Source organism: Suncus etruscus, chromosome 14 (assembly GCF_024139225.1).
Source record: "Suncus etruscus isolate mSunEtr1 chromosome 14, mSunEtr1.pri.cur, whole genome shotgun sequence".
Taxonomy (NCBI): Eukaryota; Metazoa; Chordata; class Mammalia; order Eulipotyphla; family Soricidae; genus Suncus; species Suncus etruscus.
In genome coordinates, this window is record NC_064861.1 from 81,760,889 (window position 1) to 81,783,272 (window position 22,384).

General features: G+C 51.2%; 3 protein-coding genes across 4 annotated transcripts; 2 read left to right on the forward strand and 1 right to left on the reverse strand.

The window, feature by feature from the left end:
• The first annotated feature begins 769 nt into the window (after nt 1-769).
• On the forward strand, nt 770-3,256 carry OVOL3 (ovo like zinc finger 3). Its single transcript, XM_049787465.1, has 4 exons — nt 770-863; nt 939-1,001; nt 2,249-2,455; nt 3,021-3,256. The coding sequence occupies exons 1-4, from the start codon at nt 770-772 to the stop codon at nt 3,254-3,256; spliced, it is 600 nt and encodes a 199-aa protein (XP_049643422.1).
• Nucleotides 3,257-3,460: 204 nt separating this feature from the next.
• On the reverse strand, nt 3,461-4,782 carry POLR2I (RNA polymerase II subunit I). The gene is made up of 6 exons (XM_049786680.1): nt 4,437-4,782; nt 4,300-4,354; nt 4,053-4,126; nt 3,879-3,953; nt 3,743-3,794; nt 3,461-3,611 (listed from the first exon to the last, which is right to left on the reverse strand). The coding sequence occupies exons 1-6, from the start codon at nt 4,526-4,528 to the stop codon at nt 3,549-3,551; spliced, it is 411 nt and encodes a 136-aa protein (XP_049642637.1). The 5' UTR covers nt 4,529-4,782; the 3' UTR covers nt 3,461-3,548.
• Nucleotides 4,783-5,234: 452 nt separating this feature from the next.
• On the forward strand, nt 5,235-13,982 carry TBCB (tubulin folding cofactor B). 2 transcript variants are annotated; one of them, XM_049786661.1, is made up of 6 exons: nt 5,237-5,401; nt 5,983-6,126; nt 9,378-9,474; nt 10,820-11,011; nt 13,427-13,499; nt 13,718-13,982. In XM_049786661.1, the coding sequence occupies exons 1-6, from the start codon at nt 5,288-5,290 to the stop codon at nt 13,830-13,832; spliced, it is 735 nt and encodes a 244-aa protein (XP_049642618.1). In that variant the 5' UTR covers nt 5,237-5,287; the 3' UTR covers nt 13,833-13,982. The 2 variants fall into 2 exon arrangements, with proteins under 2 accessions (XP_049642619.1, XP_049642618.1); XM_049786662.1 differs by lacking the exon at nt 5,983-6,126 and having other exon boundaries at nt 5,235-5,401.
• Nucleotides 13,983-22,384: the final 8,402 nt, after the last annotated feature.

Consider the following 22,384-nt stretch of genomic DNA (forward strand, 5'->3'; position numbering starts at 1 on the left):
TTTTTTTGGGGGGGTGGTTTACACCCAGCGGCATTCAGGGGCTACTTCTGCCTGTTGTATGCTCAGAAATCGCTCCTGGCTGGCTCAGGGGACCAGCTGGGATGCCGAGATTCGAATCACCGTTGGTCCTGGGTTGGCCACATGCAAGACAAACACCCTACCGCTGTGCTATCTCTCTGGCCCCAATCAGAAGCAATTTCTTAGTGCAGAGCCAGGAGTAACCCCTGAGTGCCCCCAAATGTGAACCAAAAAGAAAAAGAAGTAAACTTGAACCGGCCTTTGAAGGCACCCTTTTGCAGGCACCCTGGGCCAATCCTGGCCCGGACCCTCCTGCAAGGCTGTGATTTGAATAACCCGAGCTGGCAGCTGCAAGGTGAGTCCTGAGTCTGGGGCGCTGATTTGCTTGGCAAACACACCTGAGCACCTCCCAGGCTGGTACATTAGGGGCACACAAACCCCCTCCCTCCATTATGGTCTGGGTTTGGTTCTTGTTCTCACCCCACAGTTTCCTAGGATCCTACCTCGGGCCACCTGTGGGGGGCCTGGCACTGGTGTGATCCTAGAGAAGGGAGAGCACCTCAATACTGACAGAGTAGGAGGAATAGTGGGACCCCCTGGGACACAGGCACCAGCTCCTCCACCAGGCAGTCCCCGAATTTGCATGGAGAGAGAATGAGGTGCCTCCATATTCGGGCCCTCCCCACCTGGGATCCTCACCAGAGCCTGAGTTGAAAACCAGAGGCGCCCTGCGCAGAGCCTTCAAGAGGTGATGCCCCGTGCCTTTTTGGTCAGGAGTCGGCGCCCGCAGCCCCCCGACTGGGGTCACCTACCTGACCAGCTCCGGGGAGATGCCTATGTCCCAGGTGGGCCCCTTACTGGGCCTGGAAGGAAGGGGCGGGGGAAGAGACCGAACCTCAGCATCTGCCTTCACTCCTCAGACTGCAACAGTCTCCGGGGTCTTCCAGCACACCAGTCGTCCAGCCTGGGGGACTCGTGGGTGGCGGTGAGTATGTTAGATGACCCACTCTAGCTCCCCACTGTGCCTGTTCAGCTGCCCTGGAACCACAATGCTCCCTCTCTGCCCTTCAGCACCTGTGGTCTCTGTAGGGGGTATCTTGCCCTGCTCAAAATTGATCTAGGGAGGTGCCTAAGAGATAGCACAGCGGTAGGGTGTGTGCCTTACACGCAGCTGATCCTTGCACGAAGCTGATCCAGGGCTGCCGAAGGTTCAAATCCCGGTAATCTATATGCTCCCTTGAGCCTGCCAGGAGCGACTTCTGAGCGCAGAGCCAGGAGTAGCCCCTGAGCACTGCCGGGTGTGACCCAAAAATCAAAACAAAAAAGAGCTGAGGGGATTTGGAGAAATAGCACAGCAGTGGGGCGTTTGCCTTGCATGCAACTGACCTGGGATGAACCAGGGTTCAATTCCTGGCATCCCATATGGTCCCCCAAGCCTGCCAGGAGCGTTTTGAATGCAGAGCCAGAAATTACTCCTGAATGTAATAAAAAAAAAAAAAAAAAAAAAAAAAAAAAAAAAAAAAAAAAGCACCTCGGTGCTTATCCAAGCCTCACTTGGGTTTTTTGGGGGTAGCCTCAATTCCTGAGATCTCTGTCAGGACAGAAGAGGATTCGAGCCCCTCAGGTGGATGATTTGCTTTTGCAGGGTCAGATACAGTAGAGAGGGTGGACAGCATTGGGGCAGCTGGAGTTCTTGGGCTGTGCCTGGCCAGGAAGAAGGAATGTGTTGGAGTCAATTCCAGAATTTGAGAACCTAAAATCATTCTAGGTGACAGATATTAAGAGCAAAACAAAAACTCCTTTCTGTCCCTCCGTATTTGGTGGGGGTGAAAAGGATAGGCAATCTAATTAGAAAACTAGTAATCATGTTGCCAGATGGTATGTGAAGAAATACAGATGACCCTTTTGAACTTGGAACTTTGTGAACTTTAGGAACAGCAGTTGGTTTTTCTGTCTGAGGATGTCAGTTAATTTCATCCTCAGACTCAAGGGCCTTGGGTGAGTTGCACTGGTTTCCTGCCACACATAAACATGGACATGCCACCCCATGTTCCAGAATCAAATAAGCACAAGGTAAGGGTGACTGGGGAAGGGTGATGGGGATGAGCCAGGGACTCCTGTGGTGCCATTTGCATGCACAAAGGACAAGCTCCTGATGTGACTAGACCCCCTTGATTCTGGCTACAGACCTATAGCCTGGCCCATCTTCCCCATAACTCCTGTGCCTCCCCACAACCCACGCAGGGTACTCTGGCTGCCACTCTCAGGGGCACAAGGACACTTGGCTGCCCCCTCTGCCCCAAGGCCTTCCCACTGCAGCGCATGCTGACGCGCCATCTCAAGTGCCACAGCCCAGTGCGCCGCCACGTGTGCCGCTACTGTGGCAAAGGCTTCCATGACGCCTTCGACCTCAAGCGTCACATGAGGATTCACACTGGTGAGAACAGGCCGAAGGGGCCTGATTGTACAACTTCTACTGCTTGGGGGGAGGAGGGGGACGACGACAACTAAGTAACCTGGAACTCATTCAGATCCCTGTGAGTGGGCAGAGGGCAGGAGTCTGGAGTGGAAAACGAAGACAGAGGGGCAAAGCAATAGCACCAAGAAAGGGAGTTTGCCTTGCACGCAGTCAACTGAGGTTCAATTCCCGGCATCCATACAGTCTGCCAAGAGTGATTTCTGAGTGCAGAGCCAGGAGTAACCCCTGAATGCTGCTGAGTGTGGCCCAAAAAAAAAAAAAAAAGTGAAGACAGGGCTGGATCCAGGATTCAATAGTCTCCCCTCTTCCAAAGGAAGAAACAGCTGATGGGAAGGATGGGGTACAGAGCACCTCCATGCAGCAAGAATCTGGGCCAGTCTGCAAGGGCTGGGAAATAGCATACAGTGGATTCTAGGTAGAGAAGGATGAGAAGCTCGAAGTAGGAAAGAGAGCAAGCACAATCTTGGGAGTGCAAAGTGAATTGGGGACCACTGTCCTCTCTGTCCCCTCCCTGCCTGCACAGGGATCCGGCCGTTCCGCTGCGGAGCTTGTGGAAAAGCATTTACACAACGCTGCTCGCTAGAAGCGCATCTGGCCAAGGTGCACGGGCAGCCGGCCAGCTATGCCTACCGTGAGCGCAGGGAAAAGCTGCACGTCTGCGAGGACTGCGGCTTCACCAGCGCCAAGCCCGAGGTCTATGCTCAACACTGCGTTCTGCACCGGGCCCCTGGAACCCAGCGCCCCAACTCCTACCCGTGAGCGAGAAATAAACACAAGAGAGGTGTGCACAGGAAGAGCTTTTTTTTTTTTTTTAATTAAAAAAAATTTTTGTTTGTTTGTTTTTGGCGATACCAGTGATGCTCAGGGGTTACTCCTGGCTCTGCGCTCAGAAATCGCTCCTGACTGGGAGAACCATATGGGATGCCAGGGATCAAACCCAGGTTCTTCCTGGGTTGACCACGTACAAGGCAAACACCCAACAGCTGCGCCGTCACTCCAGACCCATAACAGAGCCTTTATGTCACACTAAGGGGAAATGGGTGTAGAGGGTTCATTCAGTCCATCGGTGGCCACAATGAGGGGCTGTGCACACGTAGTACAGGCGCATGGCGTCCTGGCAGAAAGGAGGAAAGGTTAGAAAAGGGGTCACTGTGCTCCACGAGTAAGGGTCCCGCTCAGGCCCGCAGAAGGGGCTCCGTCCATGCAATACCCCCCATGAGGCTTGGCCTTCTTTTTCATTCTCACCTCTGCCCGGGCACTGTGCGACTGGAAGAACACGGCCTCCTTGTGGCCACACCTGCGGGGACGGTTGCTGCTCAGAATCCGCTAAGCCCTTTCTCCTCCCACCCCCATCCCCGCGCCCACGGCCAACTCCGCTCACTTCTGGCACGGGTGGTCCTCGGTCCGCGGCAAGGTGGGGTCCTGGGACACGTCGGCGATGATCTGGGTCAGTTCGCTTAGGGGAGAGAGAGTGGGGGGATCAGACCCGGCCCATGGGGGGTCAAGGCCATCACCACCACCACCACCCTCCCCATGAACTGGTGTCCCCACTCACTCCACTTCGTGCGTGATTTTGTTGACGTAGATGCAGCTGTTGTCGGCTTCCTGCTGGTAATCGCAATTCCTGCACTGCGAGAGAGGAGAGAGAGAAGAGCGGGGTCACGGGTGGAAAGGGGGTGTGTCGGGTCCCCCGATGAGTGGCAGGATGGTGAGGGGCAAGGACCGGCCGTACTGGGGTGGGATGAGGGGTCGGGACCCCGAAGAAAGGGCCAACGGCTGAAGCCCCGGGGGGTTGCACTCACCGCGTAGAGCAGAATGCGGTTCTCCTTGTCTTCTTTGGGGTAAAGCATGTTGTTACTGCGGGGGAGGAAGGTCAGAGGTCAACCCTGGAGTTCCTACCCACACCATCCGCACGCTGGCTTCCCCCCTCCAGTCTCACCATTCTTGGCAGAATCGGATCCCCACGAAGCCCGGCTCGTATGTCCCGTCCGGCTCCATAGCGACGTGCCGCCCGCTGAGCCGAATGCGCATGCTCCGTCGCGCGACGACGGGTCGCGGAAAGGGTCATGCCGAGGAGCTTCGCCAAAAGGGGGCGGAGTTACGCGCATGCGTAGCTTCGAGCTCGGCATGTTGATACTTTTCATCGACCTCTTGATAGACTAGAGTAGCTACTTACTATTTATGGGCCTCGCTCCCTCCGTTTGAAGGATACTTCGGCGCGAAGGCCAGAAATAGGATGCTTTAGGAAATTCACAAGGTGCTCAGCATACACGGGAAACGCCATTGCTCTCCGGCTCGCCGAAGACTAGCCAGTGCGCATGCGTACACGGGGCTCGCTTGCCAGTTCTTCCGCTCGGCTTCAGTCTGCGACCGCCCAGGTCGTTTTCCCATAATACTATTGGAAGAGCGAGGGGAAGGCCTCTTGGGATTGGCTGGGCCGACTCAGGCCCTCTGGAAAAGCGACGGCAGCGACTGGTGAATACTCCTTCCGGGAGGCCTTTGATTGGCTAGAACGATTGAGGGGGCGGAACTAATCTCCCAGAAGCTGCGGCGGCGTCTACGGAGCCGGTGTGAAGCGGCAGACGAAAAGCGACGACGGCGATTGGTGGAGGCTCCTTCCGGGTGGCCGTGGATTGGCTAGAAACAATTGAGAGGGCGGGACTAATCTCCCAGAAGCAGCGGCGGTGGCGTCTGCAGAACCGGGGCGAAGCGGCATACCTGACTGACTGACTGACTTGCGGGTCCGTCCCCCCACCCCCACCCCACCCACCCCCGGCAGGGCGCGGCAAGATGGAGTTAGCCGGGGTGTCGGCGCCCACGGTGACCGTTTTCATCAGCAGCTCTCTCAACAGCTTCCGCTCCGAAAAGCGGTTCAATCGCGGCCTCACGCTGGCGGAGTTCAAGGTGTGGCGGGGGGAGGGGGGGCGTGATCCGGAGAGGGTGGGGCCAGCGGGAGAGGGCGTGGCTTCTATGATTAGGGGCGAAGAGGGCGTGGCTTCTATGATTAGGGTCGGGGTCACGGCAATCGGCGGGTGGTGATTGGCCCTGCGGTCTCGGCGGGGCGGAGCCAACGGGAGCAAGTGGTCGGGGCCAAGGGGGCGGGGCCCTGGAGGGTCTGGGCCGTAGAGAAAGAACCTAATGAATGGGGTTTCTGTTTTTTGGGGGGGGTTGTTTTGAGGCCACACCCGGTGACGCTCAGGGGTTCCTTCTGGCTCTGCGCTCAGAAATAATTGCTTGGGGGGACCCGATGGGACACCCGGGGGATCGAACCCAAGCCCGTCCTAGGCTACGCTTGCAAAGCCAAAGCGCCACCGCTCCAGCCCCCTAATGGGTGTTTTTGATGGCGGCTTTCCTGATGGGGGAAGAAAGGAGCTGGGGATGCTTTGATACAAAGGCACGGAGGGAGCCAAGCCAGAATGCGGGGCCACTGACAGCTTTTCCCCCTATCTCATCTTCCTTCGGTTCCCCCCTTCCTCACCCTTTAGTGTAAACTCGAGCTGATCGTGGGCAGCCCCGCTTCTTGCATGGAACTAGAGCTGTACGGAGTAGACGACAAATTCTTCGGCAAGCTGGATCGGGAGGATGCGCTGTTGGGCTCATACCCTGTAGATGACGGCTGCCGCATCCACGTGAGGCTCTTCCTCGGACATCCTAATCCTTCCTTTCCTAATTTATTCATTTAGAAATGCTCGCTGTCCTTAACTAGTTGTGATAACCAAGATAGATACACACACCCCGACCCACCCTCCTCCCTGCTCCCCCGGTCCAGGATGGAGAGAGATATAAAGCATCAGCAGACAGTAACAGCCAGTGTGTTCTAGACTGGGTTGGAGAAAGCCCAGGGCGTCAGAAGAAGTGCCCCTTGCAGATGGGGATCTTGAGGGAATCCCGAACTGAGACCTGTAGGATGTAGCAAGGGTGCAGAGGTGTGCAAGGTGAGGAAATGGGGGTACAGAAGCTCAGAATGTGATGTAGCTGAAGATGAGCCATGAAGGTAGAAATGTGGAGAGAAGCCAACACAGGATCTTGGTGTTCCTCAGCTCATGACACCCTACTTTTCCCTTTCCCCACCATTCCATAGACACCCCAAAATCATTCCAACTCAGGGCCTTTACATATGCTATCCCCCGCCTGACTGATTTTTTTTTTTGGGTGGGGGCACATCTGTCAAGTCTTAGGAGTGACTCCTGGCTCTGTGCTCAGAAATTGCTCCTGGCTCTGGGAACCATATGGGATGCTAGGAATCAAACCGGGGTCTGTCCTGAGTCAGCCAACATGTAAAGCATACACCCTACCACTGTGCTACCACTCTGGCCCACCTGATTGAGTCTTGTTTTGTGGTGCTGGGAGTCCCTAAATGGTTCTTTTGTTTTGGGGCCACACCTGCTCCTGCTCAGGTGCTATTCCCAGCTCTTCGGGGGACCATGTGCTCAGGTGCTATTCCCAGCTCTGCTCTGCGAGGGACCATGTGATACCAGGGATTGAACTTGGTCCTCCCATATGCAAAGTATAACCTATTGTGCTGTCTCTGTTCCCATGAATGCTATTTATTAGAGGCCCATCAGTCTTTGTTGAATGTGATTTTCCATGGGCTAGTCCTGCTTTGACCTCAGGATACAATTGGAAACGCCTCCCTTTTCTGCGTCGATTTTTGTGCTTGGCTATTATTACCCTGTAACATATTGTGCTTTTTTTTTTTTTTTTTTTGCCCCAGAAACAATTCCTGGCACAGAGATCTCAGTGGATCATTGTTGAATGCTAAGTCTACACCATAAAAGCTTGCCTAATGAAGGCAGTTTTGTAGAATAGGAAGCTTAGTTTCAGGATAGATTTTCACCTTTACCTCAGATAGCATTAATTCCAAAGCTCACTACCTGGAGATCTGGCCCTTTTTTCTTTTTCTTTTCTTTTGTTTTCAGTGTTTCAACTCGAACCCAGGGTCTCACAATGTTCACTGAGCTCCATCCTCAGCCTGAGAGCTGGTTCTCGCATCTCATTTATTTAGTATCTGTTCCTTGAACATCTCTATTATGTCGGATGCAGCTGTGAGCAAGTTGAGAAGGTCGGTGTTGGCTCTGTCCAGTGAATGAGGTCAATGTTGGTTCAGTAGTTACCTGAACAAATGTGGAGTTAGTGAGCTGAAGGTTGTGCAGGAAGAGATCATGTTGCTGGGAGACCCGATGCTCAGGGGGCCTGACCTACCAGGGGTCTGGGAGGACTTCCAGAGAGAAGTGGCTGTGTGAGGAGAAACCTGAAGAAAAAGAAGCAACTCCTGGTGGAGGGAAGCAGGTGCCAGTGAGGACTACACTGGGGGTTCTGGTCTGGCTCGGGTATTCATGGGTCCCTTCAGAGCTGAGCACAGAGAACAGGTGGGGTCCAAGGAGATAGCTTCTCTCATCATTCTGAGATGGAGGCCCAGAAGAAGCTTAAAATCCTCAATGATTGGGGCCAGAGCAATAGTGCAGTGGTATGATGTTTGCCTTGCACGTGGCTGACCCAGGACGGACCTCGGTTCGATCCCTGACATCCCATATCGTTCCCCAAGCCAGTAGCGATTTCTGAGCGCAGAAGTAACCCCTGAGTATCACCAGGTGTGGCCAAAAAAAAAATACCTTCTAGTGCATGTTTTGTATACGGGAGTGCTTGGTCTGATCTCTCTCCCTGTATGTTTCCCCAAGCACTGAGCTGATAGTAACCCCAGAGAGGACTCTACAAAGAAACAAAAAACAACCTAAAAAACAAAAACAGAAAGTGAAGAGGGACTAGGTAGATAGGAGAGCAGATAGGGCACTAGCCTTGCATGCAGTTCATTTGGTTCAATCCCTGTTACCCCATAGGTAACATAGGATCCCCTAAGCCCTTTGGAGTGATTCTGAACACACAACCAGGAATAAGCCCTGAGCACCCATGGATGTGGCCCCAAAACAAAATGAGTTAGGCGACTAGAGAGATTATAAAGGGGATAAGATGCTTGACCTGCATATAGCTGACAAGTATCCAAGTATCCCCTGAGCACAGAGCCAGAGTAGTAAACCCTGGGCATCTCTGGAAATGACCCCAAACCTAAAAATAATAAAAAAAGAATGTCTAGATAGAATGTGGAAGAGGTTGCTTAAAGGGCTAGATGAAGTACATATTCTGCACTCAGGAGGCCCATGTCCATCCCCAGCACTGCAGGGTCCCTCAGATACTCCCAAGTCATCTTTGATAGGTGGGAGTAATCCCTGTGCATTGTCAGATCTGAGCCCCACCGATACCCTCCCACCGAAAATATGTGTTTTTCAGACCAGAGAGAAGATACACTTGCCCTGCATTCTGCCAGCCCCGATTTGAATCCTTGACACCACAATATGGTCCCCAAAGCACCACCAGGGATCACTCCTGAGCACAGAACCGGGATTTACCCTGTCCCCAGCACCTCTGGGTGTGACCCAAAAACAAACAACAACAAAAAATCCAGTAGAGGGGTCAGAGCGGTAGGGCATTTGCCTTGCACTCAGCCAATCCAGGACCAATTGGAGTTCAATTCCCAGCTTTCCATATGGTCTCTCGAGCCTGCCAGGAGCAATTTCTGAGCACAGAGCCAGGAGTAACCCCTAAGCATTGCCGGGTGTGCAATGGCACAAAAACAAAAAGAATCCAGGAGAGGGACTGGTACAATGGGTAAGATGTTTCACATGACTGACCCTTATGGTTCCTCCAGCCCACCAGGAGCAAACCCTGAGTGCAGAGCCGGGGTTAAGCCCTGAGCATTACTGGGAGTGGCACAAAAACACACAAAAAACAAACAGGAGAGGCTTAATTGGCCACCACTTTCTCCCCACTGTCTCGAAGCCTTGTGAGCCACTCCCTCTGCCCACTGACCACCTTCTCACTACAGGTCATCGACCACAGTGGCGCACGCCTGGGCGAATATGAGGACGTGTCCAGGGTAGTGAAATATGACCTCTCACAAGAAGCCTACGACAAGAGGGAAAGTACGGCAGGGTCTGGCTGTCAGGGAAGGGGTGCTGGTGGATCCAGGTTTGGGTGGGGGCTGACAGAGCAATTCTGGGGGAGTCTGGTATGCATGTCGGGGTACAGACAGTCCTGGGAGGAAGGATGGTTGGTGTGTGCCTCCCCCCAGGACTCGAGTGCACAGGGATTGGGGAGCAGACAGAGGCCAGGAAAGATGAAGGGCTTTGGACAGGTGGACACATGGAAAAGTGTGATGGGGTGTGATCGAAGGCGGACCGGGGTGTAGGAAGTGACTGGAGGACAGAAAATTTGTAAAGTTTATTAAGGGAGCAGGGGAGGGGCCGGAGTGGTGGTGCAAGTGGTAGGTCATTTGCCTTGCATGCAACTGACCTAGGACAAACTGGTTTGATCCCCCGGCGTCCTATATGGTCCCCCAAGCCAGGATCGATTTCTGAGCTCATAGCCAGGAGTAACCCAAAAGAAGGGAGCTGTGTAGTGACTACCGGGACTGAGAGAGAGAAGAAAGAAGTAGAAACCAAGTATAGTTTTTATTCCTCTTGGAATCTGAGGCCTGCCACCACTGGTTTCTGAGAGAGAGGGAGAGATAGATGGAAATTCACCAGCAAAATGTGGCCCAGGGTAGGCCTGGGTTCAAAAAAGAAAAGAGGCCAGAGTGATATCACAGTGGTAGGCCGTTTGCACGCAGCCAACTCAGGACAGACCTGGGTTCGATCCCCAGCATCCCATATGGTCCCCCAAACCTGCCAGGAGCAATTTCTGAGAGCAGAGCCAGGAGTAACCCCTGAGCAGCCCTGATTGTTGCCCAAAAGCAAGAAAAGATACAAAGCTGGCAGCAAATCTCCAATGCTTTATCTCTAACACCCTACCCCACCCCATAGACCAGCAGGTGGTGCTCTGGTCACTATTCTGGGCCCCACCCCCTGAAAAGGTCCAAGTTTTTCCTTTTATACCCATCATGACAAGGGAGCATGTCCAGGTTCAACTGTCATTACAGTAGGGGTACCTGAGGAGTGTGTGTCAAGTCCAATTGCCATTACATCAACAAGGCAGGGTGTGGGAATCAGTGGGAATGTGGAGGTAGAGCAGAATGTGCAGTGGACAGGACAGGGTGGAGGGTGTTTGCATAATTGGACCAAGGAATTGAGAAGCTGCTTGTAAGGAAAAGGCTGAGGCGGCGCCTTGTTTACTGGGTGGTAGGAGCCCAGGTGTTATGGGGGAGGCCAGTGCTGCTGTGTATGAGTTGTGAGGAGTAGAAGGGAGCTGTGTATGGTGAAGCCAGAGCGGAAGTGTTTAAATGTGGATCTTGCACGGGTGGAAGGTCATTTGTGCCCCTTGTCCCCCCAGACTCTGCCCGAACCTTCCTGAAGCGCAGCAAGCTGGGCCAGTACAACGAAGAGAAGCGAGCACAGCAGGAGGCCGAGTCATTGCAGCGCCTGGCTGAGGAGAAGGCTCAGGCTAGCACCATCCCCGTGGGCAGCCGCTGTGAGGTGCAGGTGCTTGGGCACCCCCCACGCCGGGGTACCGTCATGTATGTGGGTACGTGTCCACAGGACCTCAAACCCTGCCTTGAACACACTGTGTTGAGGACCCAGCACCCATATCTCCCAGTCCAGCAGGAAATCAGACCCAGCAGTAACGACCTGAGTTCTATCCCCAGCACCGTAGATAGTCCCCAGAGCACAGAGTAAGCCCTGAACATCCTGGGTATGGCCTCTAAACCCATCTATTCCCAAAATAAACCTAGAGGCTAGGAAGCCAATTTAATAATGTAAGCTCAAGCCTCTTATGAAGAAGGTCTGAGTTCAATCCCAGACATCAGATGCTCCTCCAAAGACATTTATGAGTAATCCCAGAGCACTTGAGAGTAGTAGTCTTGAGCACCTCCAAGCGTGATCCCTGAGCACAGAGTGAGATAGGGGTAAACCCTGCGCCTGCCTGGCAGTCCTCAGACTTTTCCTGGCCCTTCACTCCTACTGGTGCAACATGGACCATGTATGGTGCCAGGGATTAAACCACGGTTAGCTACATGCAAGGCAAGAGCCCTGCCTTCTATGCTATCTCTCTGGCCCCTTGTATAAGATTTTGGGGGGACGGGGGATAGCAAATTTTGGGCCACACCTGGCAATGCTCAGATGTTACTTCTGGCTGACTTGAGGACCATTTTGGATGCCAGAGATCAAACCTGGATCAGCCACATAATTCTCTGCTGACCTATCACTTCCACCCCACACCTTATCCTTTTGGAAAAATCCATTCTCGGGGATTTTTTTTTTTTGGGAGGGTCGGGTCACACCCAGCAACGCTCAGGGGTTTCTCCTGGCTCTGTGCTCAGAAGTCGCTCCTGGCAGGCTCGGGGGACCTCATGGAATGCCAGGATTCGAACCAGGGTCCGTCCTGTATTGGCCACGTGCAAGGCAAACACCCTACCTCTGTGCTGTCTCTCCTGCTTCAGGAGTAACTTTAGAAACACATGCAGTGGTGCTCTGGGCTGTTCTGGCTCAGTGCTCAGGGCTAGGTCCAGACCATGCTCTGGAGACCAAGTATGGGGCTGAGGATTTCAGCCAGAGACGAAGCCGCGATAACCACATGCAAGGCAAGTGGTTACCCCTCTGCTGCGTCTCCGACCCTATAAATTCTTATACCTAATACAGTTTTGTTTTATTGCCCTTTAAGTTCTTTATGTATTCTATATGTAGTTTCTGTTTTATTGCCTTATAAATTCTTTATATAGTCTAAATACAGCTCCTGTTTGGTTCCGTTCTGGGACCCCTCCGTAGCATTGGCAGCCGCCCAGCAGTGCTCAGGAAGCTGCTTTTTTGGAGTTCAGGGCTGGAGCCCTGTGCATGCCAGGTGTATGGTCCAGCTCTTTGAGCATCTCTCCCTTTATCAAACACATGATCTGCAGATATTTCTGCCTACCTTATGCAGTGGTTCTGTTCTTTCTTTTTTTCTTTTTCTTTTACTTTCTTGGCTGGGTCCTTTGAAACAGGAGTGTTTCATTCTTACAAAGTCCAATTTAGTGTTTTTCGTGTGCTGCTGAAGCTTTTGGTATTATATCTAAGGAACCACTCACTGCTTAACCTATTTTTTCTTTTTTGAGTTTAAAAATATTGAGCAAGAGGGTCAAAGCGGTGGCGCAGCTATAGGGCTTTTGCCTTACACGCAGCTGATCTAGGACAGACCTCAGTTCGATCCCCCGGCGTTCCATATGGCCCCAAGCCAGGAGTGATTTCTGAGCGCATAGCCAGCAGTAACCCCTGAGTGTCACCAGGTGTGGCCCAAACCCCCCCCCCCCAAATTGAGCAGGGCTGGAACAATAGCACAGCAGTAGCCTTGCATGCAGTCAACTCCGATGGGCCTCAGTTCGATTCCCGGCATCCCATATGGCCCCCCAAGCCTGCCAGGGTCAATTTCTGAGTGCAGAGCTAGGAGTAGCTTTTACCCATACTCCCATCTTGGTGCTGGGGTGAGGGTAGGGGTGCTAGGACTCAAATGCAAAAAATATGCTCCAGCCATTAGGGCCCACCTCCTGGCTGAGTGGAATGTTTGGGACAAGGCCAAGATGACTTATCCTTTAGATTTCTACAAAGACCCTCTAGATTGAGTGAATAAGTGGCAGGAATTGGAGCAGAGAGGCAGCGAAGAGGACTGCTGTAGTTGATGGGCACTACCTGATTTCTCCCAGGACAGGAGAGAAATCCTCAGCAAGAAGTTTCACTTTGGGGGTCGACTGCATGCTGTGGTTTCACTGTGGGGTAACCTCAGATTTTCTTTTCTTTCGCCACTTTGGTTTTTGGACCACACCCAGCAGTGCTCAGGACTTACTCCTGGCTCTGTGCTCAGGGATCAGTCTTGGTGGGGCTTAGTGGACCATATGTGGTACCAGAGATTGAACCTGGCAGGCCCCTTGCAGAGTAGGGCCTTACCCACTGAACTCTGTCTCTGGTCCAGGAACCACAGATTTCAAGCCCGGCTACTGGATTGGCGTCCGCTATGATGAGCCTCTAGGGAAGCATGATGGCAGGTAATAATTCTCCCAGGGAGAGAGAGAGGGAATGAGTGAGAGAGCGGGAAAGATAGTGAGGGGAAGAGAAAGAGAGTATATGTGAAGAATGATGGCAGAGGGGAGAGAGAGAGACAGAGAGAGTGAGTGTGTGTGTATGTTCTGGACTACCTTCTGGGGTGGGGCCACATTGGAACCCCCTCTAATCACTGCCTTTCCCATCCCATCATGCCCTGCAGTGTAAATGGAAAACGCTACTTCGAATGCCAAGCCAAGTACGGCGCCTTTGTCAAGCCATCAAAGGTGACAGTTGGCGACTTCCCCGAAGAAGACTACGGGCTGGATGAGATGTGACAGACAAATGGCCCAAGCCGTCAGCTCCTGCCACACCCTCCCTCCATGCCCCTGGCCCTCTTCCTGTTCTGGGGTTTATTTTATTTCATTTTATTTACATTTTCCTTGCCATGGACTTTTAAGACCCGTGCATTAAATTCTCTAAAAGTGCTGGGAGACTTGATGATCATAATGGGGAAGAGTTAGTGAGGGGAAGGCAGGGCATGGGGCACAGTAGAGGTTGTGCAGGCTGGAATTTTGTGTCACAGTTGATAGCTGGAAGCCCCCCAGACTGTCTCTGAACTTGATTCATTTATATGACCCTGCTGCTGTTCAGTTAAAGTCAGAATTCTGTGACTTAAGGAAATGGAAGTTTACTTGGAATCCCTAACAGACAAGCCTAACAGGTACCGGAGCGATAGCACAGTGGTAGGGTATTTGTCTTGTACATTGCCAACCTGGGTTGGACTCGGGTTTGATTCCCAGCATCCCATATGGTTCCCCCGAGCCTGCTAGGAGTGATTTGTGAGAGCAGAGCCAACAATAACCGCTGGGTATGGCCCAAAAACAAACAAAAAATGACAAGCCTAACAAAGGATTGTCTCCATGGGGCCGGAGAGATAGCACGGAGGTAAGGCGTTTGCCTTTCATGCAGAAGGATGGTGGTTCGAATCCCAGCATCCCATATGGTCCCCGGTGCCTGCCAGGGGTGATTTTCTTTTTTTTTTTTTTTTTTTTTTTTTTTTTTGTGGTTTTTTTGGGTCACACCCGGCAGTGCTCAGGGGTTTTTCCTGGCTCCAGGCTCAGAAATTGCTCCTGGCATGCACGGGGACCATATGGGATGCCGGGATTCGAACCGATGACCTTCTGCATGAAAGGTAAATGCCTTACCTCCATGCTATCTCTCCGGCCCCCCAGGGGTGATTTTCTGAGCATAGAGCCAGGAGTAACCCCTGAGCACTGACTCGTGTGGCCCAAAAACAAACAAAAAAAAGATTTGTCTCCAGCTTTTTTTTTTTTTTTGTCCCCCCCCCTTTTTTTTTAATTATATTGGGAAGTAGGTTTACACAAACTCAGCAGTGCTCAGGCCTTACTCCTGGCACTGAGCTCAGGGATCACTCCAGGTAACACTTGAGAAATCTTTTGGGATGCCAAGGATCAAGCCTGGGTCCAGAGTTGCAAGGCAAGTGCCCTACCTGCTGTAATACCTCTCCAGCCCCAATATTAGCATTTCTTTATGAAAAATGTTGCTGGCCATAAGGGGAGGGCAGAAAGTGTGAGGTGCTGCTGAGCTCCGGAGCCTATTTGAATAGGAACAAAAGAACACAAGGCTTTTAAGCTTGAGGTTATTCCTTTGGTAATTCATTCTCGAAACCTGATCTGTAAACACAAATTTATGCTTAGTTCAACATTGGACCTGGAGGTGAGCCAAAGCACACTCAAGCTGGTGGTTCCTGTGCTAACTGAGGAATGATTCAGTGGATTGGGGGGTAAGAGAGTGGTCAGGAAGCTGGCGAGTAGGTCTGGAGAGAGTGCCTTGCAGGTGAAGACCCTGACTTGACCCAGAACCACATGGAGGCTTCAGCATTGCGAAGAGCCACTCCAGCGTACCGGATGTGGACCCAAACAAAACCTGAGCCAGCTGTACGGTAGTACAGCTATAGGACATTTGCCTTGCATATGGCTGTAACAGAAGCCTTAACTTATAGCCAACCCAGTTTCTATCCTAGGCATCCTGTCTGATCCCCTGAGCACAGCGGAGTAACTCCTGAGCATTGCCAGGTATAGTCTAAAACCAAAAGGCAAGGGATTGGGCCAGAGCAATAGCTAGCACAGCAGGTAGGGTGTTTGCCTTGTACACGCCTTGCAGACACACACACATTCTTGATCGCAGAGACAGGAGTAAGCCCTGAGCACTGTTGGGTGGCCCCAAGCCCCCCGCAAAAAGAGAACAAGAAAACGTATGCATCATCCTTGTCCTGTTGGGAATCTCAGGTTGCCAGGACAACATAGCCAACCGTGTCCTCCGAGTCCTGCGACCCTCGGGCGTCTGAGCTGAGCTGCTCCCAGACAAACACTAACGCTCAGTCGCCGCTTGGGGGCAGCAGCCTGCCGCTCGGAACCTGGATTTGATCCCCAGCTTCCCAGATGGTCCCCAGAGCCTGCCAGGAGCAATTTCTGAGGGCAGAATCTGGAGTAACTCTTGAGTGCAGCTGGGCGTGGCTACAAAACAACAACAAACAAAAACAATGCAAAGTAAGGGACGTATCTAACCCCTGCTGTGACACCGCTTTCTGGGCTAAAACCTCCTTCCTACAAATTGGCCACTGGTGAGCATGAAGTGAGCAAGTATGGTGCTTATATCAGTGCCAGGCAGTAGATAAATGCTAAGTCAATATTAGCTAGTGATTATGTGCACCAGTATTATGCTGGCCCTTCATATATAGGCCTTGCTCCCAGTTTCTTAACCCTTTTCTCTTCCCTTATCTTTCCGGACTCAAATCGGATATCTTGAGGATCAGAGACAGCTAAGAAAGATCTCTCAACCTAAGTGAGCACCTGCTTTGTATGCTGGAAGTTGGGTTCCTTCTCAGCAGCGCATGAAAATCAAAACAAGGGACCGGAGCCATAGTACAACGAATAGGACACTTGCCTTAAACGAGGTGGATCCGGGTTCGAGTTTGATCCTCGACACCCCATATGACCCAAGGAGCCCCCCATCAGGAGTGATCCCTGAGCACAGAGACAGGAGGAAGCCCTGGACTGGTGTGGTCCCAAACCCCAAACCCCCCACCCAAAAAAAGAGAGAAACAAGAAAAAGTCTGCGTCATCCTGTTGGGAATCTCAAGTTGCCAGGACAACAAAGCACCCGCGTCCACGCGACCCTAGGGCGTCAGCAATGCCCCAGACAAGCACTAACGCTCAGCCGCCGCGTGGGGGCAGCAGCTCGCCGCTCGGAACTCAGCTCGCGAACTGCATTGCGGGGCTTGTAGTCCCCGCGCCACTTGGGAGGTAGGTCCAGCCTGGCTTGTAAACTACATTTCCCAGAAAACCATGCGGCAACCTCAGCTTCGCCTCGCTCACGGGAGCGATGGGGATAGTGTGCTTTGCACGCAGCCGACCTAGGAAGGACGGTGGTTCGAATCCCGACATCCCATATGGTCCGCCGTGCCTGCCACGGGTGATTTCTGAGTACAGAGCGAGGAGTAACCTTTGAGTGCCGCTAGCTGTGACCCAAAAAATAACAAAAAAAGAGACTTAAAAAGTGTGGGAGTGGGCCCGGAGAGATAGCACAGCGGCGTTTGCCTTGCAAACAGCCGATCCAGGTCCAAAGGTGGTTGGTTCGAATCCCGGTGTCCCATATGGTCCCCCGTGCCTGCCAGGAGCTATTTCTGAGCAGACAGCCAGGAGTAACCGCTGAGCACCACCGGGTGTGGCTCAAAAACCAAAAAAAAAAAAAAAGTGTGGGAGCAAGTATGGTGCCCCCTCAGCTGAGAAAAATCGTGCAACCCCAGGAGGTGCAAAGCGATCTACGAGCCAGGCCTCTCTACGCGTCAAGGAGGGTTTAGCAGAACTAAAGTAACTGTGGCCTAATAGAATAGAGAGACCTGCACCCCTTAGCATAATGGCCTGCTTCTCCACCCCACCCCAGTCCCACAACTGGCCACAACCACCCCAAGTCCCCTCCGCCCCATTCCTGGCTCTGCATTCATTTCATTTCCCCCCGTTTATTCGCCACACCTGGCAGTGCTCCTCAAGGCTTACTTCAGCTCTGTATTTCAGAGATTACTCCTGGAGGATTTCAGGGGATCATAAGGGGTACCAGATCTCCTGATTGGCAAGCACCCTACCGGCTATATCTGTCTGGCGCTTCAGGTTTTATTTGTTTGTTTTATTTTGTTTTCTTGTTTCTATTTGCAGGAGGAGGTCAGCCCTCGATGCTACCTGGCTCTGTGTTTAGAAGTTACTCCTGGCTGAGAGACCAGGATAGAGACAGCACTTGTATACTATCTCTCCAATCCACCGGATTCATCCTTTAAGGAAAATATATATGCCCCTTTACCGTCTCCTCCGTTAACTTATTCGAAGGGAGGGAGTGAGGGAGGGAAGGAGGGAAGGAGGGAGGGAGGGAGGGAGGGAAGGAAGGAAGGAAGGAAGGAAGGAAGGAAGGAAGGAAGGAAGGAAGGAAGGAAGGAAGGAAGGAGGGAGGGAGGGAGGGAGGGAGGGAGGGAGGGAGGGAGGAAGGAAGGAAGGAAGGAAGGAAGGAAGGAAGGAAGGAAGGAAGGAAGGAAGGAAGGAAGGAAGAAGAAAAGAGAAAGGAAGGAAGGGAGGAAGGAAGGGAGGGAAGGAAGGAAGAGAAAGAAAGAGAAAGGAAAAGAAAGAAAGAAAGAAAGAAAGAAAGAAAGAAAGAAAGAAAGAAAGAAAGAAAGAAAGAAAGAAAGAAAGAAAGAAGGAAGGAAGGAAGGAAGGAAGGAAGGAAGGAAGGAAGGAAGGAAGGAAGGAAGGCCCGGAGAGATAGCACAGCGCCGTTTGCCTTGCAAGCAGCTGATCCAGGACCAAAGGTGGTTGGTTCGAATCCCGGTGTCCCATATAGTCCCCCGTGCCTGCCAGGAGCTATTTCTGAGCAGACAGCCAGGAGTAAGCCCTGAGCACCGCCGGGTGTGGCCCAAAAACCAAAAAAAAAAAAGAAGAAAGAAAGGAAAGAGAAAGAAAGGAAGGAAGGAAGGAAGGAAGGAAGGAAGGAAGGAAGGAAGGAAGGAAGGAAGGAAGGAAGGAAGGAAGGAAGAAAGAAAGAGAAAGAAAGAAAGAAAGAAAGAAAAAGAAAGAAGAAAGAAAGACAGACAGAAAGAAAGAAAGAAAGAAAGAAAGAAAGAAAGAAAGAAAGAAGAAAGAAAGAATGAAAGAAAGAAAATGAAAGAGAGAAAGAGAGAACGAAAGAAAGAAAGGAAGAAAGAAGAAAGAAAGAAAGAAAGAGAAAGAAAGAAAGAAAGAAAGAAAGAAGAAAGAAAGAAAGAAAGAAAGAAAGAAAGAAAGAAAGAAAGAAAGAAAGAAAGAAAGAAAGAAAGAGAATAGAAGCAAAAGAGCTGGAGCGATAACACAGCTAGTAGGTTGTTTGCCTTGCATGCCGCTGACCTGGACCGACCAGTCAATCCCTAACGTCCCACATGATCCCCAGAGCCTGCCAGGAGCCATTTCTGAGCAGAGAACCAGGAATCCCCAAAACAAAAGAAAAAGAAAAGTCTACCCAGCTAGAAAAGCCAGGAAGAAAAGTCTTTGGTGTGGAGGAGTGTGCCTCCTAAGCAGTCTCAGATGGCCGTGGGGTCACTTTCAGCAGTATTTGGGCCAAAGGGACAGATAGTCAGTCCTATGCTTGTCTCTAGTGATACTGTTTCTACACTGTCACCAAGTCTACACTGGCCTTGGAGGCACCATCGCTAAGGCGGTTGGATTTGGACACGTGCCTTGGAGAACCCCACTTAGCAGTTAGACTTAGACACACCCCTTGGATACCCACGTCTGTGATGACTGTTTAACCTGGACACGCCCCCTGGACTCACCCCTTGGATACACTCCTCGTCGTGGCAGGTATAAAAGGAGAAACTTGGACATTGAGGGGGTGGCCCCAGAATAGTGATCAGAGAGCAGTGCCTGCTGGGTCGGAGGTTGGAGGGGTCGGAGGCTGGGTTGGGGTTGAAGGGGACAGAGATAAAGCATCGGATAAATGCTGCCTGCTTTGAATCTATTCGCTTTTCGAATTTTTTTTGATTTATTTTTTTTGTTTGTTTTTGGGTCATACCCGATGGGCGGGCGCTCAGGTGTTACTCCTGGTTCTGCGCTCAGAAATCGCTTCTGGCAGACACGGATGATCATATGGGATGTTGGGATTGAACTATCTTTTGTCCAGGATCTGTTGCGTGCAAGGCAAACGCCCTCCTGCTGTGCTATTTCTCTGACCCCTAGAATCTATTTGCTTTTCTATCTTATTTGAACAGGAGTGTTTCTCCCCCCACCCCACCTTTGGACAGTGTATTTCCATCAAACTCTCTCCCTCTCTCTGACACCCCTGGGCAGCAGCAGACCTCAGACACCAGGAGGAATAAAACATATACTTTGTTTGTTCTCTCCTCTCTCAGTCCCTGGCTTTTGGTCTCTACATGTTGGCGACCCTGGGTGGGCATGAGCCTTGCAGCACTGGGCCCTGGTAGTCTTGGGCCTTTTAGGCTTCTGCATAGTACCACACCCAATGGTGCTAGGGGAATCATGTAGTGCTGGGGATCCAACTAGGGGACTTGAAGGCTTGTGTGTGTGTGCCTGAACTACAACCCAATTTTTTGTTTATTTTGGGGTCACACCCGGCGGCATGCAGGGGTTACTCCTGGCTCTGTGCTCCGAAATCACTCCTGGAAGACTCGGGATACCATATGCCAGGGTTCGGACCACTGACCATCCTAGATCAGCTGAGTTCAAGGCAAACGCCCTACCGCTGTGCTATCTCTCGGACCCCATCTCCCACTTTTTTGCTGTTTTATTTTGGGGTGGCACATAGCAGTGTCATGTATTAGAGCTTACTTGAACTCTGCTTAAGGGTTTCCTGGTTGTGCTCTGGGAACCATAATTGGTTGCTGGATGGGACTGGGATCAACCACCTGCAAAGCAAGTGCCCTAACTCCTTTCCTATCTGGCCTCAAACCTGCCATTTTTCTGAAGTGAGAAAGAGCAAGAGAGGGGACCGGAGAGATAGCACAGTGGTAGGGCATATGCTTTGCATGCAGGATGGACGTGGTTTGAATCCCGGCATCCCATATGGTCCCCCGAGCCTACTAGGAGCAATTTCTGAGCACAGAGCCAGGAGTCACCCAAGCACTGTTGGGTGTGGCTCAAAAACGAAAGGAAGGAAGAAGGAAGGAAGGAAGGAAGGAAGGAAGGAAGGAAGGAAGGAAGGAAGGAAGGAAGGGGGAGGGAGGGAGGAAAGAAAAAGAGGAAGGAAGGAAGGAAGGAAGGAAGAAGGAAGGAAGGAAAGAGAAAGAAAGAAAGAAAGAAAGAAAGAAAGAAAGAAAGAAAGAAAGAAAGAAAGAAAGAAAGAAAGAAAGAAAGAAAGAAAGAAAGAAAGAAAGAAAGAAAGAAAGAAAGAAAGAAAGAAAGAAAGAAAAGAAAAGAAAAGAAAAGAAAGGGGGGCCGGGCGGTGGCGCTAAAGGTAAGGTGCCTGCCTTGCCTGCGCTAGCCTTGGACGGACCATGGTTCGATCCCCCGGTGTCCCATATGGTCCCCCAAGCCAGGAGCAACTTCTGAGCACATAGCCAGGAGTAACCCCTGAGCGTTACCGGGTGTGGCCCAAAAAACCAAAAAAAAAAAAAAAAAGGAAGGAAGGAAGGAAGGAAGGAAGGAAGGAAGGAAGGAAGAAAGAAAGAAAGAAAGAAAGAAAGAAAGAAAGAAAGAAAGAAAGAAAGAAAGAAAGAAAGAAAGAAAGAAAGAAAGAAAGAAAGAAAGAAAGAGAGAAGAGAGAAGAGAGAGAAGAGAGAGAAAGAGAGAAAGAGAGAAAGAGAGAAAGAGAGAAAGAGAGAAAGAAAGAAAGAAAGAAAGAAAGAAAGAAAGAAAGAAAGAAAGAAAGAAAGAAAGAAGAAAGAAAGAAAGAAAGAAAGAAAGAAAGAAAGAAAGAAAGAAAGAAAGAAAGAAAGAAAGAAAGAAAGAAAGAAAGAAAGAAAGAAAGAAGAAAAAGAGAAACTTCTATCTAGTGAGGTAACTGGGTGGCTCCTGATGGGTCTGACACTGAAAATCCACAGGGAAAAGTTTGAAAGTTTCAGCCACAAGTCCAACTGCTGAGTGGAGATGACTCTGGAGCGGAGCAGGAGGTTGGTCTTGCCCGGAGAGGAAGTTTCCAGAACAGGGTGCAGCAGGTGGGTGGGGATATCCATACTGGAGGGTGAATGATACAACCCGCTTCTTCTGCACCCCACTCCACAAACTCTCCACACTAAGGACCCTCAGACATCACCCATGCACTCTCTTTATCTGCTGGTCACCTGCTTCCACTGTCCTTCAAGAAACCGCTGTGTCCTGAGTCCTGTGAGCTGTTCTAGCAAAGGACTTGGACCTGGGGTGGAGGGGAGCACTGGTACCTCAGTATCTGTAGTTGTTTGTTCATAAGCACAAGTGAGCACCTGCTATTTTGTCTATTTGTAAGGGGGCCATACCCAGCTGTGCCCAGGGTTTATTCCTGGTTCTGCACTCAGGGATCACTCCTGATGGTTCTTAGGAGACTATAAAGGATCCTAGGGATCAAACCAGATCAGCTGCATGCAGTGGAAGCATCCTACATGCTGTACTATCTCTCTGATCTGAACTTGGGTTCTTTTCTCTCCTCCCTCCCTCCTTCCCTCCCTCCCTCCCTCCCTCCCTCCCTTCTTTCTTTCTTTCTTTCTTTCTTTCTTTCTTTCTTTCTTTCTTTCTTTCTTTCTTTCTTTCTTTCTTTCTTTCTTTCTTTCTTTCTTTCTTTCTTTCTTTCTTTCTTTCTTTCTTTCTTTCATTTTTTGGTGTTTGGGCCACACCCAGTGATGCTCAGGGGTTACTCCTGG